Raw genomic sequence first — 17,506 nt, 5'->3', positions numbered from 1 at the left:
TCCATGTTTACATTCATACAACAGCATGCTGCGCTTGACGTGGTATTATTCTTTTGGGCATGTGGGTCACTGTCAGGCCATAGCAACTGGAGTCTGATACCCTGGCCCTCAGACAGCCTGAGTCCGCCACTGGATTTAAGTTCATACAAATAAAAAATTTGCTGAAACCCTTCTCCTGTACTACAACACTACAGCTGTAATGATTCTACTAGAAGGCTGCCCTTAATGTGTTTTGTGCTATTTCTGCACATTTAAAATGTCTGAGGGTACAATCACTGTTTGATCGGTGTTGCTGAGTACCGAACAACTCTAATATCTAAATTTAAACTAAAGATCAGTGGCAGTCTAGCATGTGTCCAGCACTCAGTTACATAAAGAAACGTTGATGTCTGCGAGAAGGAAAGCCCTGTGTCCCTTAATTGGCACGTGTTCAGAGCGATATTGCAACACCAGTGTATTACATGCAGAAACAATGGGTTCCCTAGGTGCTTTAAATGTGACTGAGAGCAGATGATGTGAACCGTTATTGAGGCCACCTCTGTTGGACTTGTGCATGTGGACATGTAATTACCAAATATCTAGACAATTTCAGCTAATATTCCCTGATACACTCATCAGGGAGTCACACAATGCATCAGGAAGAAGGCTGCAATTGTCATTACAATATGAAGTATGGAAACTGTAATAAAGTAAGGACTTTAAGGACTCTGTGCTAATCTCCATCTCCATACCACCTCCTGAAAAGTCATAAATTTGGATTTCATTTTTATACGGTAATGACACTCATCTCTACTTAGCCGCTAAACTGCATGAAAATGACTACTCCTAAAATTTAGGGCTGAATTTATCCACATGATGGATTTACATGAATGATCTTTTCTGTGTCATTGTGACATTTTCATCTGGAATTTAGTATTTCACCAGAGTTTTACTGTTATCAAATGTATTATCTTGGTATAAGTGCAACGGAGACACTGCTTTGTTTCACATACAGTATACAGGACATGCATCTGTCATTGCTGGCAGGTCAGAAGCACAAAAGCAAATGTTTATATGAGTAGGCTCTGCAATCAATGGGTATACCAATATCTGGCACAGGATATTGTTATAATTGTGTTTTCGGAATTAGTTTGAAATCAAAGAGAGCACATTACAAAAAGAGCATATTATCTTCACATTTATTTAACTCCACAGTGGAATTAAAGGAACAATTTATATTATATATTATGATATTATTATTATATTATATTATTAAAAAATGCACAAACAGCAAGCATGGTTTCCAAGGATTTTATTGTTTTTGTTTTCTGAGAAATTCTTGAACCACCATCTATATTTTTTGTATCAGCTGTGAGTAGTACCTCTATTTCCATTGTGCACTGCACCATTGTACAAGAAATTTGAGACATTTTAGTATGCAAAATGTCCCTTTCAAGTATACTTTATTGTGTAATGGTTTCTATGTAAAGGCCTTGCATATTGTTACATAAGTAGATGTAGATGTGTAACTGGGACATACAGTGTGTATAAGAACATTTGTCTAATGTCTGATCAGTTATTTAACATGGATAAAAACATAAAAATATGTCTCTTACATAATTTTGGTATACCATCACTTGATAAGGCTTGTCAATGCAATATTTGCTGTACGAAGGTCACTGGCTTTTACATTTTGGTCACCAGGAGCCAGACAGTGTGACCAACTATGACCCAAAGACAAGGGATGACTATTGGTACCATTTGGTAGTGACAGAGAGAAAGAAAAATGGAGAAACCACAAAAAATGAGAGGTAGGCACTGTAAGAATCCCTAACACAGGTTGTGTGCTGTTGAAGCCTGACCTAAACCCCAACGAGGCCAAGAGGACTAATTGTTAATTAAGCCAGGCTGATGAAAAAGAGCTCAAGTGTAAATGAATGTGTCAGTTTGGAGAAGCACTTAGACACACCTTTTACCCCCACAAAGGAAAATCAGCATTATTTTAAACTTGACAGTGCACTCCAGCAGTTTAGAATGGCTGCTTATTATTCACGGTGAAATTAAACTTCTGATGTTGTTGGTATGAAAGAGAGTGGGAGAAAAAAAATGAGGGTAAAAAAACACAAGGAAGGTATTAGGTATAAAGCATTGGAGACAGTGGATAAGTCTGGGGCTTTTGGCGGAAATATGAGTGTGTCACTGTATCGAGGTGGTCAAATAAATTGTACCCTGGGGCAAAAGTTGGAAAAGAGGGAAGAATATGACCGGATATTACTGACTGTTTTTAAGCAGAATAAATGACCTCAGGCCCTTTTATTAACAACCCCCCCAGACTTTTCTGATATTCAGATGTCTAATCAATGACTTAATCCCCCGTAATCTACTTTATCTAGCCTTTGCCTGTTGTGGCCTGGGGACAGGACTGAGGCAGGTTTAAGACAATGTCCCTGAGACTGTCTCTCTCCTCCCTGATCTCCTGTAAGTCCTGTTCAATGAGAAACATCCGGCTCTGTTGTTCCTTAGCAGCCGAATGCAGCTTCTGGATCTTTGAGCCCAGTGTTGGACTTTCAACACTCCCGCGAAGCATGCTCAGACGGCGCGCTGTCTCGTTCAAGATCCGGTCAAAGCTTTCCAGCGGCACGCTCCCATCTGGACAGGACATGCAAGAGAGAGGACAGATGGAGACAGACAGTTAGTTAAAAAAGTTAGTTAACATATTAACCAGATCCCCGCCTTTCTAGTTAATTTACAAATTGTACAATACATAATACAGGAAATGGGTTTGAATGAATAGGTCAGATAATAACAGCTCTGAAATACACAGCTGAATAATTTCAATACACCGAAATTTACCCACAAAGAAAATACTGCTGGGCCCTGAGAACAGCAGTTATACTTGCTCTATCATGGGGATAAAAGTCTGCTAATATTTCCATGTTAAATGAGCCATTAAAAAGCACAGAGCTTTTTAGTGATCTGACATTTAAGATATAATGAAGATTTATGAGTTTTATAGATATGAAAGACTAAAAAAGTAGCCACAGTGAAAATCATCTATAAGAGAGTGACTTACCAATCTTGCTGATTAGCTCACTTAGTGTAACAGAATAGGCCTTTAACTGGAGCTTGGCTGCTTCCATGCCTTCCTTTACACTGGTCAGGGACACCTCAGGCTGGGAACAAGAAGACACACTCTAGAAACAGTCTTTTAAGCAGCACAAAGGAAGCACAGATCAATATGTATAGATTCGGCTATTCAGATGTGTATACGTATGTCTGTGTAGAGTACCTACCTCTGAGGAGATCTGGGAGTTTGCTGTGTCAGTTAGTATCTCCTGCTCAGCCAGCTGTTGCAAAGCAGAGTCTATATGGGAGCTAAGGTGAGCAGATGCAGTCCTGGTATGTTTGGCCTGGGTCAGAATGGCTTTGGATTCCTGCACACAAATACAGAACTAAGGAAAGACAAAACGCAGCCGACTAATGAAGCTAATGCCAATGTCAGCATACTAATATGCTTACAATGACAATGCTAACATGCTGATGATCCGCAGGTATAATTTTTACCATATTTAGCATGCTAACATTTGCTAATTAACACATAAAGCACAAAGTACAGCTGAGATGGTTGAAAATGTCATTAGTTTCAAAGGTAGCAAGTAAATATCGGTTACATTATAAATTTGAACTGATGATGGCGCTAGATTAAAAGTTAAGAGATCATTAAGTTATTACAATTAATCCTGAGGGGGGTCTTGAATGTAGGCACCAAATTTCACAGCAATATATCCAATAGTTATATAATAACTAATAATAATATGATAAATATAATACAAAAAAAAAATGTTAATAGAGACATTTCCCAAAACGTCAGCCTGGAACAATCTGCTCCAAAGTGGTGGGCCGTCTGCACACACACCTTTGCCGCAACATGTGCGGTTTGTTCAGCCTCCTTCGTGGTGTTGGTGAGGCTGGAGTTTTCCAGAGCAGGTTTTAGCATCTTCTCAATCTGTGAGACCCTATTCCTGATATCAGCTAAAACCTTTTCCTCTAGGGGTTTCTCCTTCTTCATTGCAGCCTGTATCTGGTCCTGCCGACGGGGCCACTCCCTCACCATGTCTAAATGAAGATTGGGAAGCAGGCAGGCAGTAGGATTAAAGGCTCTGAAAACTTGGTTTCAAATCCCTAATATGTGTCTATAAAATTAAATAGTCATATAAACAACAATCAAGTGTAAAGTTAGGAAAAAGACAACCCACCAACTGTTGTCATATACTAGGTCAAATGTTGCTAAATCCTGATTGGTACTTGGTGTATTTCTGTGACATTGCATATTTTCAATTGAGCCCTGCTCACTTCAAAACAATGAGAAGATTTCAGACAACACCACAAATACAGAAATCTCTCATGTGCAACAACCAAAACTGTTCCAACTTTAGGATACATGTTTGTATTCATGCAGGACCCCATCATTCATGGTAAAAAGCTGATTAGGAAAATAGGTTTTCAGGGCCTGGATTCAAGGATGTATTAAAGTATAAAATGTTGGATTCAATTGGGTTATTTTCTACTGGCTGAATGTTATTTTCATTATTCATCATCTGCTTATTTTGTGCTACTTTACTATTCATGAAGTTGACACTGTTACAATTCTCAAAATATTCCACTTCATTACATTTTTCACGTAAGCTGTTGCTGCATTCAATACATGAGAAGTAGGTCAAAACATTACAATGGTGATGACATATTTATTATAGTAATATCTGAGTCTATAGTTCTTGTTTGTTTTCAGTCTCTCAGTTCACAATTTGACTAGAATAATGTAGGTGGGTGTTAAAAAATTATGACAGACAGTTAAAAAAAGAAAGAAAAAGACTCACTGTCTAGTTCTCTGTGCAAGGCAATGGCGTCTGATTCCACCTCTTTCCCTGTCACCACGGACGACAAAGCCATGACCTTTGCTTCTTGAGCACGAGCTTGCAACTTGAGAAAGAAACACGTAGGATGAAACACTACCTCTAAGTGTATTCAAAGTTTGCAACAACAGGTATCAAAGGCTTTCACATAGTGTAAACTGGGGGGAGGACAGCATACAGTCAATTAAAAGAGTTTACAGCCATGTTAGCAGCTCTGTGCTATGCTATTTTTGGTCACAGTAGAGTTATGAGCTAAATGTTAATCGACATGCTAACATCATCACAATGTTAATGCCATCATGTTGATATTTAGCAGCTGTAATGTTAACCATGTTCACCATCTCAGCTTAATGTGTAGGTATGCTAACATTAGCAATAAACTAAATAAACTAATAAGTAATTATCAATAAACACAAAGTACAGCTGAGACTGACGGATATGTAGTTTTGCTAGCATTTGGTTATAATATATAGTATAGTAGTTTTTCTAATATTTGGGCATCATGGAAATCCATCCAGTAGTTGTCCAGATACATTTCATTCAAAATCACACATGTCAACCTCATGATGGCATTAGAAGATAAAGTCAGGATTCTTCCTCTGGTGACCTTGAATGTCTGTACAACATTTCATGGCAATCCATTTGATAGTTGTTGGAATATTTCAGTTTGGATCAAAGAGCTTAACCAACCAACCGACAAAATATCTTGATAGAAAGCAACATGCTGCAGTAAATGTAGTCACCTCATTGATGTCATCCACCATCTCCAGTTTCTTATTAGCAGTCCTCTTTAGAGGCTTTATCTCCTTTCTGATTTTACTGATGAGATTGTCTTTGGTCTGAATCTGCTGGTCAAGCTCGTCGGTGTGTTTCAGCAGTTCCTCACCCCACTAAACAGGAAGCAGAAATACAAATGTATTGCTTTCTTTAAAACAATCCTATTTTGCTTTTTTATTTTTTTATTACTTTTGCAAAAGATTCTGCCTTCATTCATTAGCCTATTTCTGTGCCATTTTGCAGTGTTTTGTCAGCTCAGTGAAGCTACAGTGGTTAATCACCCTCTTTTGGAACAACATGTACCCCATGAGCAGCAAATCCTGCCAGAATCTTCTCTCCTGTGCCTACTCAGTGTCCCCCTCTGCTTGCCAAATGTTAAATCAAGAAAAAAAAATGAAGTGGAGTTAACTGCCCACTCTTCAAAAAATGAGAGACACTTGGATCTCTATATGAGCCGGAATGGCTTCTTATATATGTGCAGCTATCAAACCTGCTCTAACTAGACTAAATGATTCAATCATGGGTCTGTAATGTAACATAATAACGCTTCAAGTTCCATTTGTACCCTGCAGGTGCTGTCCAAACTCACCTTTCCTGTGTGGTTGTTTGGATGTGTTTGGTTGAACTTTGTTTGGTCAGGCTCTGGTGATGGGCTGGTATCTGTCAGAGCCAGCTGATGTAAGGATGATGTGATATTACCCAGGGCAAGCTTTAAACCAGCAGCTTCCTCCTCAAGGGCTAGGTGTTTGGTTCTAGTATCATTGACCTGCACTGTCAGATTCTCCTTCTGCTGCTGCATTTGTGTTATTCTGCGATGAAGTAGAGAAAGAATGCAGAGAAAATGTGATAAGGTATAATTGACTGTACAGCCACTTTTTAAAAAATAGTTGTTCTATTCATATCAGGATATCAGCATTAGTGGTAAGATGATGAAACCAGATACTATACTGCAGACTCATTAGAGCCTCACATTTAATTCCCATCCTTCGCGCATTCAATTTAATTTATTAGGTTTGAGAAATATAAGAAGGATTGTGCCATGTGGATAACTGACTGATAATCTATATATAAGTCTGTGAAGAAGACAATGCAGCTTGTTCTAAGCGAGTGAAGAGGAGTAAAGAGAATGCAACATTGTGCAAAGAAAAGCTGTTGAATTCATTGAAGACTGTGTTAGATACAGCACAGTAGATGTTAAAGTGCCATTTTTATCACCTCCACAGCTGTAATGATATCCACACTGTTTTGCCTCAGCAGAGCAGATACACAAAAATCATGGTATGTTGCCCTTGCTTTTATTTTCAAATCCTGTGTGCACAACAAGCACATGCAATTCTCTTGGGTCGCAAAAAGTAATTAATTTTTGCAATAATTAATATCAAATGCTTGGTAGAACACTTGGAATACTGGAAGTTGTTTATGAGTGCCTTTCAAAACAGTGCTTCAGTAAAGGCAACTAAAACTACTTAGTTACGTTAGGGAAAGACTGGCCACATGCTTAAAAGGAAGCAAGAAGAGGGGATGGGAACTGTGTCAGCAGTAGAAGAAATGCTCACATCCTTTGCCAAAGTAAAAATATCAATACAACATCGTAAAAATACTACATTACAAGAAAAAGAAAAGTCTACTTTAAAAATCAATCAATTACTGTTGACTATATTATTATTTATTACATAATTAGATCAAAGGTTCAGTGTGTAGGTTTTAGTGGCATCTAGAGGTGAGAGTTGCGAATTGCACACACCCTCCCCTATCCAAGCGAGTTGTATAGCTACGGTGCCTGAGACAGGACAAAAGATGTCCTCTGTGAGATTGCAGAAAGTTGCCAGTCAGTAGATATATTAAGAAATTATAATTACTTAATTATTAAGTAAAAACATGTGTTTTTTATGAATATTATTGTTATTTGTTCCGTAATAAACAACAGCCACATCAAGAAATGCTACAGGATGTCTCATACTACAACTTGGGAGGGTTGGCTCATCTGGACTAACATACCAAAGAAAATGACATCTCACATCTCTGAAACACTGTCACATCTAGTGCATCAAGTATGGCCACTGACAAAAAAAATTAAAAATGAAAAATGTAAGCCTCACTGTTTCTGTACCACAGTCCATTATAAACCACATAATACATGATGTTTACAAATGCTTTGCTTAATTAATTAGATAGGCAATTTGCAAGTCTTACCAAAATGGGTTTTTTAAATTATTTTTACAAATGCTTTGCTTAATTAATTAGATAGGCAATTTGCAAATCTTGCCAAAATGTTTTTTTTATATAATTTTTTAAAAATACAACAGAAACACAAAGTAGTACTGACAGCCATAATTTCAGCTTGTGGTAAAACGGTGCAATGTTTTTAATGGGCATTTCACATGTGAAAGTACAAATTACACAATTGTGTGCACAGAAAAAAAACCCTGTTTTTTTAATGCAGATTCTGAAAGTATTCACTATTGGTCACATGATAGACACACGGTCATGTTATGTGTCACTATTAGCAGTAAAATAAATGTTTTCCACCAGGGCAGTATTCAGCAGAAGTTTAGCTGCTGATCTGAGCTTCCCTGCTGTTACCGTTTTATTGCCAATATTATTCATCAGCGGTTTGTCTCAGGAAGGTAAGGGAACATTTCTGTCCAGGTAGCAAAGCCATAGAATAACTACATTAAATTACAATACAACAACATATATTTTCTACGAGGGCAGCAAAAGTTTAGCTGGCTGATCTGAGCTTTCATGCTGGAAGCTACCTTTTATTGCCAATTAGTGATCATCTGATTGTCTCACCAACATAACTGACAAAGCCAAAACAAGGCACTGGAGAGAGAGAGAGTAACTACATATTTTACACCACAAGCCAAACCACAGTGCTGAACAACAACAAGGCAATGAAATTAATCCAACAAGATAAGACACTGACGGGAAACACGCCACGGCTCTCTGTGATAATGGCCAGCAAAAGCTAAAGCTATCAAACAACAGCTTTCACTCGCATTGCTAAAGTCCGACAAACTTAAGTTAATTACCTGTCCAGCAGAAAACAGACAACTTCAGCTCCACTTTGAAAACATCTGTCCCACATCAAAGCCTTCCATCTGGGAAAATCCACACAGATTATATACTGATTTCTGCCGTCAGCTGTTTGTATCTGTCCCAGTCTGGCTTCATGGTATAAAGATCCACAGGCTGTTGGCTCTAGTGTGTGTGCTCATTCATTTGTCCAAATGTCACTTCTCTTCTTACTTCTAATAAATGAGAGGACTACTCAGAGACTGTATATTATTATTATTATTATTGTTATTATCATTTCCTCTTCTAGGGACGCATTTAATGTAGCGACGCGTCTACACTGCGGAATTAGAAGAAGAAGAATGCTGTGATGACAAAACGTGCTCTGTAGGGCTGTTTGTCCATTGTCAGCTATTGTAGAAACATGATGACAAAATACAGCGATCTCCATAGAAGGGGGTGCCCGCGGTTAAGTAGATATAAATGGCTCATTCTAAGGTAATAAAAACATAATGGTTCATTATGCAAGGTCTTTATACATCACTGAAAACATAGTTATAGATATTAAATTGCATTTCTGTCAATGAATCCTCAGAAATATTACACACTGAACCTTTAAGACTGAAGCATCAATGCATAAGTAATATGTTAATGTTGTAATTTCAAGGTGGAGCTAGTTCTAATTACTTTATACACAGCTAAGTAGTTTAGTCCAGAGGTTCTCAACCGAGGGGTCCAGCCCCCACTGAAGGGTCACAAAATAAGAAAGTAATGAGATGACTGATGGCGAGGGGAAGAAAAAAGGTTCTGCATACACATATACATACTATGTTGGGGGGGTTTCCCTAATTCTTGTGTTTTGTAAGACTTTGCATATGTTCACCTATTTAGGAAACGGACAGAAACCTTTTGCAAGGTTTAGAGGGATAATCTCACTTTGGTGACTTGTACGTGACAAGTTGCCTCAACTAGACACAACTCCTTTTTAAGGAGGTCACAAGCCACAAATGTTAGGAACCACAGGTTTAATCCCAGAGTAATTTAACACACCGTGGAAATTTTGTTTTTGCTGAGCTCCAGTGGTTTAATGTTTCACTTTTTTTGCAATGATGTACAGGTGTACTTCAGAACCCCGTGACATCACTGTTGGGTGTGGTTACAGGTACAACAGAACACACACAACACACTTCTGAACCACACCTATTTTGTGGTGGTAAACGTCACACTACTTCGGCTTTTTTCTGCTAGTCTAAATACAAACACTGATTGTTAGTAAAAAATGTTGGAACAAATGAGCAAAAGCTTCTAATGAGAACAGCCTCAACTACTGTTAGAGACACTGGTCTTATCTGAGGTATATCAATACAGGCCTATTGTTTGTGACAGGTTGAATACTTATGTCTTTTTTCTGATTGGATAGCTGTCCTGCCTATAAAATGCACCGGATCAGCTTAAGTACCAACACATGGGGAAATTTGTGTGTAAAATGCAATTTTATGCTGCCCATCTGTGCATAAACTGCTCAATTCGCATCCTATAAAGTGACACACACACACACACACACACACACACACACATACACACACACACTGTCGTACAGCAGTGCTGCAAAGATTAACAGTACTCTCCTGAACCAAGCTGACTAGTGTCAGAAGGGGGGTAATCAATTTTGAGCTGCTCGCTTTTTTGCTCTCATCATGGCCACCGGAGGGCTTTTTGCATCATTCTGTCTAGCATTCAGGATAATCCTCAGAGCAATCACACGCTAGGAGATGCAGCGAGCGTGCGGCAAATCCAAGAAAGCAATAGGCTTACAGCGGAGAGAAGCTGTCCCCCTGTGGCTAAATGTCTTACTCCTAAACTCCAGTGTGCTTTAAAAGGCCGCTGTGAAGAAGAGGACCTTGAGCTGTAATACAGGAGTAGGTGCACTTTGTTAAATATATACTACAAAAGCACAATAATCCAGGGAGTCCTGCAGCTTGTTGGGATTTTGCACTAAAATATGCTTTATGTTAATGGGAGACACATTTTTCTGCTTGGGCTTGTCTGCGTGGGCGTGTGTTTGGATTAGTTGTTGTGCTTACTGCTCCGTTAGGTTCCTGATGTACTCCTCTGTGGAGTTGTCCAGCAGTAGATCCATCAGGAAACGCAAGGTCTGCTTAGAGGCTCTTACCGCCCTGCTGGCTATGGCCTCAATGTGGTCTGCCATTTCTCTGTGACTACAAGGGAGGAAAAAAGGAAGACAAAGCGAAAGGAGGAGGGAAAGGAGAAAGTGAGTAACATAGAATAACAGACCATTACAACTGCCTGAGGAGAGATGAAATAGATTTCAGCATCGATGACTTCCCCTCACTGACTCTCTGGTCCAGATTTCTGTAACTACCACATAATAGTGCTGCATACTCTGAGCAGCTGAGGGCATCGATTGAAAGTGGCCTAACAACAATGTGACAAACTAAAAGAAGGAAGCAAGGACAAATGAAGTTCCACAGATTACTACAGTGGTCTTTTTCTTGTAATTAGCCACTAAAGGTCCATTGACCTGACTTACCTTTTCATCAGGACCAGGGAGTCATTGACCATAATGTTCCATTTGTTTGGTCCTGACACCACATCAAAAGGACTGATCTATGAAAAAGGTAGAGAAGGAAAGAAACATGCTGAGCAGGTCTGAGAAATGACAAAAAGTAAAGTAAAGGTCAGGCCTTGAGGAAACTTCAACATGTTTAATAATTTGAACTAAAATCTCCAGAAAAGCTGTCTTGGGTTTGCCTCAAAATGGTGGTCTGGGGCTTGCTTTAATTTTGCAAATAATAAAACTCCTCTAATGAACCACTACACTTAAGTACATGTATTTTTTATTCAAAAAGGTTGAATGCAGGGCCATATGGAAAAACCTACCTCAAAATAAATCCCCTGAAGTTTTGTCCTGATAAATGTAATGTGTATACAGTCAAATGCAGAATCCTTCCCCGAGTGACATTTAATTTGAGAAAATGCAAATTAAAAATGGGAAAACTCAATTGAAACTCTTTTTTTCTTCATTTTGGGTGGCTGCTCTGCTTATTAATATGGAATTAAATTGCAGCTGCTTCAGGCTTACCCAACTGATAAGGGCTACGGAGGTACAGTGTATCTGCGTGAGCACAGACACACAATCAGAAATAGAAAGCTATATATTGGCAAAAACAGCTCTCTCAACTACCTCAACCTAAATAACATGGCAGCAGTATCCATAATAGATTCCTGCAAGCATCGTGAAGAGACTATGTAAAGCCTCGTGGTGTGTGAAGTTGTTCATTTTAGCGTCCACCAAACATTCTTTGGATTTCCCTTTGGAGGAAGGAGGGGGGTGGAGGTGTGTGTGTATGTGTGAAAGAGATATTGTTTTGCTTTGGGGGATCTTTGTGGATCTATACAGAGGAGCTCTGCCAAGAGTATTAAACTGCAGCATCCCATAATAAGAACAAATCATCAATTGCGTTACATACAACATCAGCATGATTGTGGACCAGGGGAATACTTACACAACAGCTATTCAGAGTATTTTATGCAACTAAATACCTGGAATATATGCTAACTATGTGGATCATTAACACAATGTTAAAGATACGATATGTTTGATTCACCTACCATGTTGTCCAGGTCCAGTGTTGCCTGCTTTAGCTGTTTCTGAGACGCTCTGATCATGAAAATAGTCTCTGTGAAGGTTTGACACACACCCCTGCTCCCTTCATCCTTCCTCCTCTCCTTCCTCTCTCCCCCTGTCATGCTGATGCTGCAGTTCAGAGTAAATGTAATGCCATGCAGCTGGGCTAAGAGTTTGCCTGTAGAAGCTTCCAGTGAGAAAAATTGTTTTATGAAGGCCTCCCGTGCTTCTGAAAGAACAAAGAGCACAAAGCACACAAAATAAAACCACAATAATTATTTTACTTGGAATATTCTTTCAGCTCAAACGCTGTATTTTAACACATCTCTCTCATTTACTGTGTGGATTCATATTCTCACCCTTCCTGCATATCTGTTTGAAGAAGTGAAAAAAAAAAGAAATCCATGTGGAATTCTGTCCAGATGTTAACGCTTTTGTCAAAGTCTCACTTTGTATTCTGTGGTGTTTCTAGATTTACTGCAGTCAGTGTGGAGAGTACAATTAGTACAATATGTCTGGATGTTTGTTTCTTCATTTTCTGACATACTTTACTTGTCTCTTTGTATTCGTGTCTTATAAAATGAGAGATTACAAGCGTATATGTGTGTTTCCCAGTGTGTGCCCTCACAGTGAGCCTGTCGCTCCCCCATACTCATTAAATTATTATTGGGCCACCCAGCGTCTTAAAGAGCATGGCTGGTATGTGTGTGTATGTGTGTATAAGTATGTGGGTGTTGGGAGGAGGATTGTTAGACAACTGTTATCATGATTGCAACTATAATCATAATAAACCAGGGATTAGAGATGCACCGCCTGTCATATAAATAGGGATTAAGTTGGTCACACGGCGCCTTGTTCTATATTGTTATGATTTGTCTCCATTTGGCCTGTGCAGCTGAGCCTGTAAGCCCTTTCCCCTCCAAAGATAATGAGGATATATCAGCATTGTGTTAAAGTAATTGGGAGAGGTTTGTATTGTTGCCTACTTCCTGATTTAATCGCTTTGTTGTGTTGTATCTGTGTGTCTGTGTCACACCGAGGAGACACAGACAGAGCAACGGCCCATTTTCAGAATGCCGGGGGCGGTTTCATGTCAATTTTCTTAGCCATGCTTGCTGGTCTTGTATGTACTGATATGGCATGTTATCAACTCACAGCCAAAATGTGACACAATAGTTACAATGGTGCATAAGCGAGCTTTTCACATTTCACAAAGCCAAGGCTGCCAAGTGTCTCTTACATGACCACATAGGAAACATTAAAAGGAGTGACAGGCCAAGTGGAATTATCTTGGCTTCTGGCTGCTGTTACCTTGGAAGGCCAGAAAATCCTCCAGAGCATTGGGTAGAGTATCCTCCCTCTGGTGCTCATGCTCATAAAGCCTGGCCATGTGATACTTCAGCAGGTGGTGCTGCTTCCCAAATCTACCTCGGCAATCAAAGTGAGCCAAGAGCTTCTCCAAATCCTGCAGGCGAGTCCTCAGCTTTTCTGCCTGTAATAGCACGGAGATTTATCACTGTCAATGAGAATACAGAAGACCAAAAAGACACAGGGCTACGACAACATATACCACAACAAAATATCTATGCATCCAGATCTGTGTTTATTTATTCAGACGCAGGAATTGAGATGGGACTCTGATTCTTGGTACACCCCAACATCAAATGTAGTATTTCAACAAAAGCAATGAATAAATGAATAGCAACACCAGGATAAGGATAAAATACGGTTTTCATATCCGCATCCACTCACAATGTTCTCTGCATACTGTAGCAACTGGTTGAAGAAAGCGTTTCAGAAGATAACTAGATTAGACTTCTTGGAAAATGGAAGTCCAGGTTTGAAAATGGAATAAAGGTGCTGTGATGGGCACCAATTTGCTGATAAAAAGAGCCTACAACCTCGCTGTGATCACACCTCTTTTTCAAACCACTTATAAGTGTTGCACATGTGTGTGATCATCAGGCATGTTCTCTAGTAGCAGAAACATTTGTGTTTAGTATTAAAGTATAGTATAGTAGTATAGTGTTATTAGCAGTCAAGGTGCTAATGAGATCACATCTCCAGTTCATTCATTTTAACACTAGGTATATATTTTATTAAAAAAAACACTGCGCTCTGCAGTGATTGATTCTCGTCTTTGAACATGTACCATATATCTTTCTCATTATTTTGCTTTTTTTCACTTTCTTTTTAATATCTGTCTTGATCATTGATCGCACATCTCTGTCTTTTTCAACCTTGCTCTCTTTGTGCTTGTTAGTCTTTTCCTTCCTGTGCGTAAGCCAGAGGAAAATGTGAGCAGAAAGATAGAGAGTGGGAGCAGCAGAAAAGGAGAGCTGGGGGAGACTGAGGATAGTGAGAGTAATTGCAGGTGTTCAGAGCAGACAAGGCTTGGGATGTTCACTGAATTGCTAACACTGTGGAAATCACAGCATGCATTCACACAGGTACAAGCTGGTCCGGAGAGAACTCACAGCCACTTTAGCTGGAACAAGAATATGTACAGAGAAAAGACATGTCGGTGGTATTGGATTGGCCTCAGAAGGTAAATCCAGGGATGCAGCACCTTAGCATACAGGCGTGGGTTGCTACAAATCTAAAGGGACAGGAAGAAGCAGCACAGGAGATCATTAGGGTAAATGTCTCTTTCTGTTTCACTGCACATCTACTATTTACTTGCAATCTACGAATATAAAGGAACCATATGGCTGTCATGGGGTCTACAAATGCAAGATGTGCTGTGGGGATTGTGCTATTTCAAGAACAAACTGCACCTCGTGATAGTGAGAGCCAAGACACTAAGCATGTGCAAAACACTTATGTGAATTTGTGCAGTAAAATGTGCAGCAAACATAGGACAAATAGGACAATGACTCAGAGAATAAAAAATGGGCCATAAGTGCATTTATGTAGTATTCACGATTTAAAAATATTGACACCTAACTTGAAGTTAGTATTTAGTCGATCAGCAGAAAATTATTGACAATGTTGCTATTTGATTAATTGTTTAAGTCATTTTTCACAAAAAAAGTACCAAACATTCCCTGGTTGCGCTGTTTTTTTTCTCCTGTTTCAAATCACTTTAAGGTGAATAGCTTTGTGTTTTGAGCCTTCAGCTCTGCAAACTTGCGATGGCCATTCTTCAGCATGTCATAGGCTATATGTTTATTAAATATAGAATTGACAGAATAATCCCTGATGAAAATGGTTGTTAGTTGCAGCCCTAAAACATACTATAAAAGGTTATAATACAATGCTTTCCTGAATTTTTTTTTTTTTTACTACTATTAGTCAGTTTTTAAAGAGGTCATATTATGCTTATTTTCAGGTTCATAATTGTATTTAAGGGTTGTACCAGAAATGTTTTCATTTTCAAAAAACAATATATTTTTTGTCATACTGCACATTGCTGCAGCACCTCTTTTCGCCCTGTGTGTTCAAAGCTCCGTTTTAGCTACGGAGTGAAGCATCTCACTTCTGTTTTATCTTTGTTGGGAGTCGCACATGTACCTAGTCACTGTGTGTGCTGCAGCTCAGTGTGTTTCTCCACCAGTGTTTTTGAGGGCGTGTCACACTTGTTGCTAGGCGAGCATGTTACATAGTGATGCATTTAGGTTGCACAAGTAAAGGCTGTACTACAATCAAGCTGTTTTCAGGCAGTTTAGGAGCAGTGTTTTCTGTGGGAGATAGTAACTCCCTTTGGGGGTGGACTTTGGGCTTTTTCACTTTGCTAATACATGCACAAAAAAGATGTATAACACAATAAAGGAAAGGGAACCTCTTTAAGTAACTTGCCCCTGCTGTCTCTGAGATGCATATCTGCTGGATGTTTAAATAGGCAATAGTTTGCTTAGGTTAATCAACCTAAATGGTGATGATATTTGTTTGCCCCGTAAAATCAGTAACAGATTTAAAGCCATTACGTGTAGAATTTGAAACAGTCCAGATTTTGGTGCCCCCAAATGGTGGTTCTCACACAAACACACACAGATAATCACAAACAACAATAAACTCACCTGTTTCTTGACAAGGCCATAGCAAATTGGGCATTCCTCACACTGGTGTGTGGCTCTGTTGTGGAAATAGTTCAACTCACATTTGTCACACTTATAACCCACGAAGCCCTGGCGACAGTGGCAGGTACCGTTACTGTGACACTGCATGGAAATTGAACCCATTGGGTCACAGTTACAGGCTGGCAGAGGACAGTCGACAGCAGGATGGGACCACAAGGAGACGGGAGAGAAGTAGATGTAAACATTTTAAATGTTAGAATTGCCTTCATGTGTGATCTGTATTAGAAGATGTGCTAAAGGATTAGAGGATGGTACAGAGCAGTTGTGATGCCTGAGGTATAGTCCTGTACCTCTGCAACCTCGTGACGAGAATCCAAAGAAGCCCACACGGCAAGAATCACACAGTCTCCCCTCCACTCCTGCGCGACACACACACTGCCCTGTGATTGGATGACACGCGATGGACGACGAGCCAATTGGATTACACTGGCACCTGAGGAAGGCAGGAAAATATCTTAATAATAGATTCAGTTTGTAAGCTCAATTATTTTATCTATTCAACAAATCCACCTAGCATTTCGCAGGTGATCTTTATACCTCTCACATCCTACACCTGGTTGGAGGTTGAAGAAGCCAACTTCACAGTAACTGCAATCCCGTCCGGTCACATGACTGAGGCACTGACAATCTCCTGTCTGAGGGTGGCATTCGTTTACATGCCCAGCGGATCCAGCAGGATTGCAATTGCACACTAGAGGAAACAAATAAAACTATTTCATTATTAAAACAGTGATTATATTAAGCCGTTAACAGCTCAAAATGTGGCAATGCATCACCTTAGCATAGAGGACTTTTTATTGATTTGATCCCAGAGTGCTTGAGGGAAAAGTGGAAGGAAATGACAGACTGTAACAGGGAGACTCATGGATCTCTTTCTGACATTGTTTTGTACAGAAGTTCGACCCGGGGCTTCCACGTAGAACTGAAGTATTATAAAAGAATCAGAGGATGAACACATCACAGCTATTACTCTTTGGGTCTCTGTCTCCCTTTGTAGCTTTATTTCACCGTTTCATTCACTCAGACCTTTTTTTAATTCTCCCAAACTAAAGACTCTCGTTTTCTTTTGCCTTTTATGACTCAAGGGTGCT

General features: G+C 39.4%; 1 protein-coding gene across 1 annotated transcript in view; it reads right to left on the bottom strand.

Moving 5' to 3' along the window:
• Positions 1-1,276: 1,276 nt before the first annotated feature.
• lamc3 (laminin, gamma 3) overlaps positions 1,277-17,506 on the bottom strand; it is a 115,041-nt gene continuing 98,811 nt past the window's right edge. Inside the window, exons 15-28 of the mRNA XM_038733411.1 lie at positions 16,953-17,106; positions 16,706-16,848; positions 16,356-16,534; positions 13,648-13,828; positions 12,321-12,565; positions 11,239-11,315; positions 10,772-10,906; positions 6,259-6,478; positions 5,636-5,782; positions 4,857-4,959; positions 3,896-4,095; positions 3,273-3,413; positions 3,053-3,152; positions 1,277-2,628 (exon numbers count right to left, since the gene is read on the bottom strand). Of these exons, the coding sequence (XP_038589339.1) occupies positions 2,369-2,628; positions 3,053-3,152; positions 3,273-3,413; positions 3,896-4,095; positions 4,857-4,959; positions 5,636-5,782; positions 6,259-6,478; positions 10,772-10,906; positions 11,239-11,315; positions 12,321-12,565; positions 13,648-13,828; positions 16,356-16,534; positions 16,706-16,848; positions 16,953-17,106 (2,285 nt within the window). The 3' untranslated portion in view covers positions 1,277-2,368. The remainder of the gene's footprint in view (positions 2,629-3,052; positions 3,153-3,272; positions 3,414-3,895; positions 4,096-4,856; positions 4,960-5,635; positions 5,783-6,258; positions 6,479-10,771; positions 10,907-11,238; positions 11,316-12,320; positions 12,566-13,647; positions 13,829-16,355; positions 16,535-16,705; positions 16,849-16,952; positions 17,107-17,506) is intronic.

Source organism: Micropterus salmoides, unplaced genomic scaffold (genome assembly GCF_014851395.1).
Source record: "Micropterus salmoides isolate LMB-PRFRI ecotype aquatic unplaced genomic scaffold, ASM1485139v1 Ms_hic_scaffold_20, whole genome shotgun sequence".
NCBI classification, from domain to species: Eukaryota; Metazoa; Chordata; class Actinopteri; order Centrarchiformes; family Centrarchidae; genus Micropterus; species Micropterus salmoides.
Note: the sequence above shows the minus strand (reverse complement) of the source record. Positions and strands in the feature narration are given on the sequence as shown.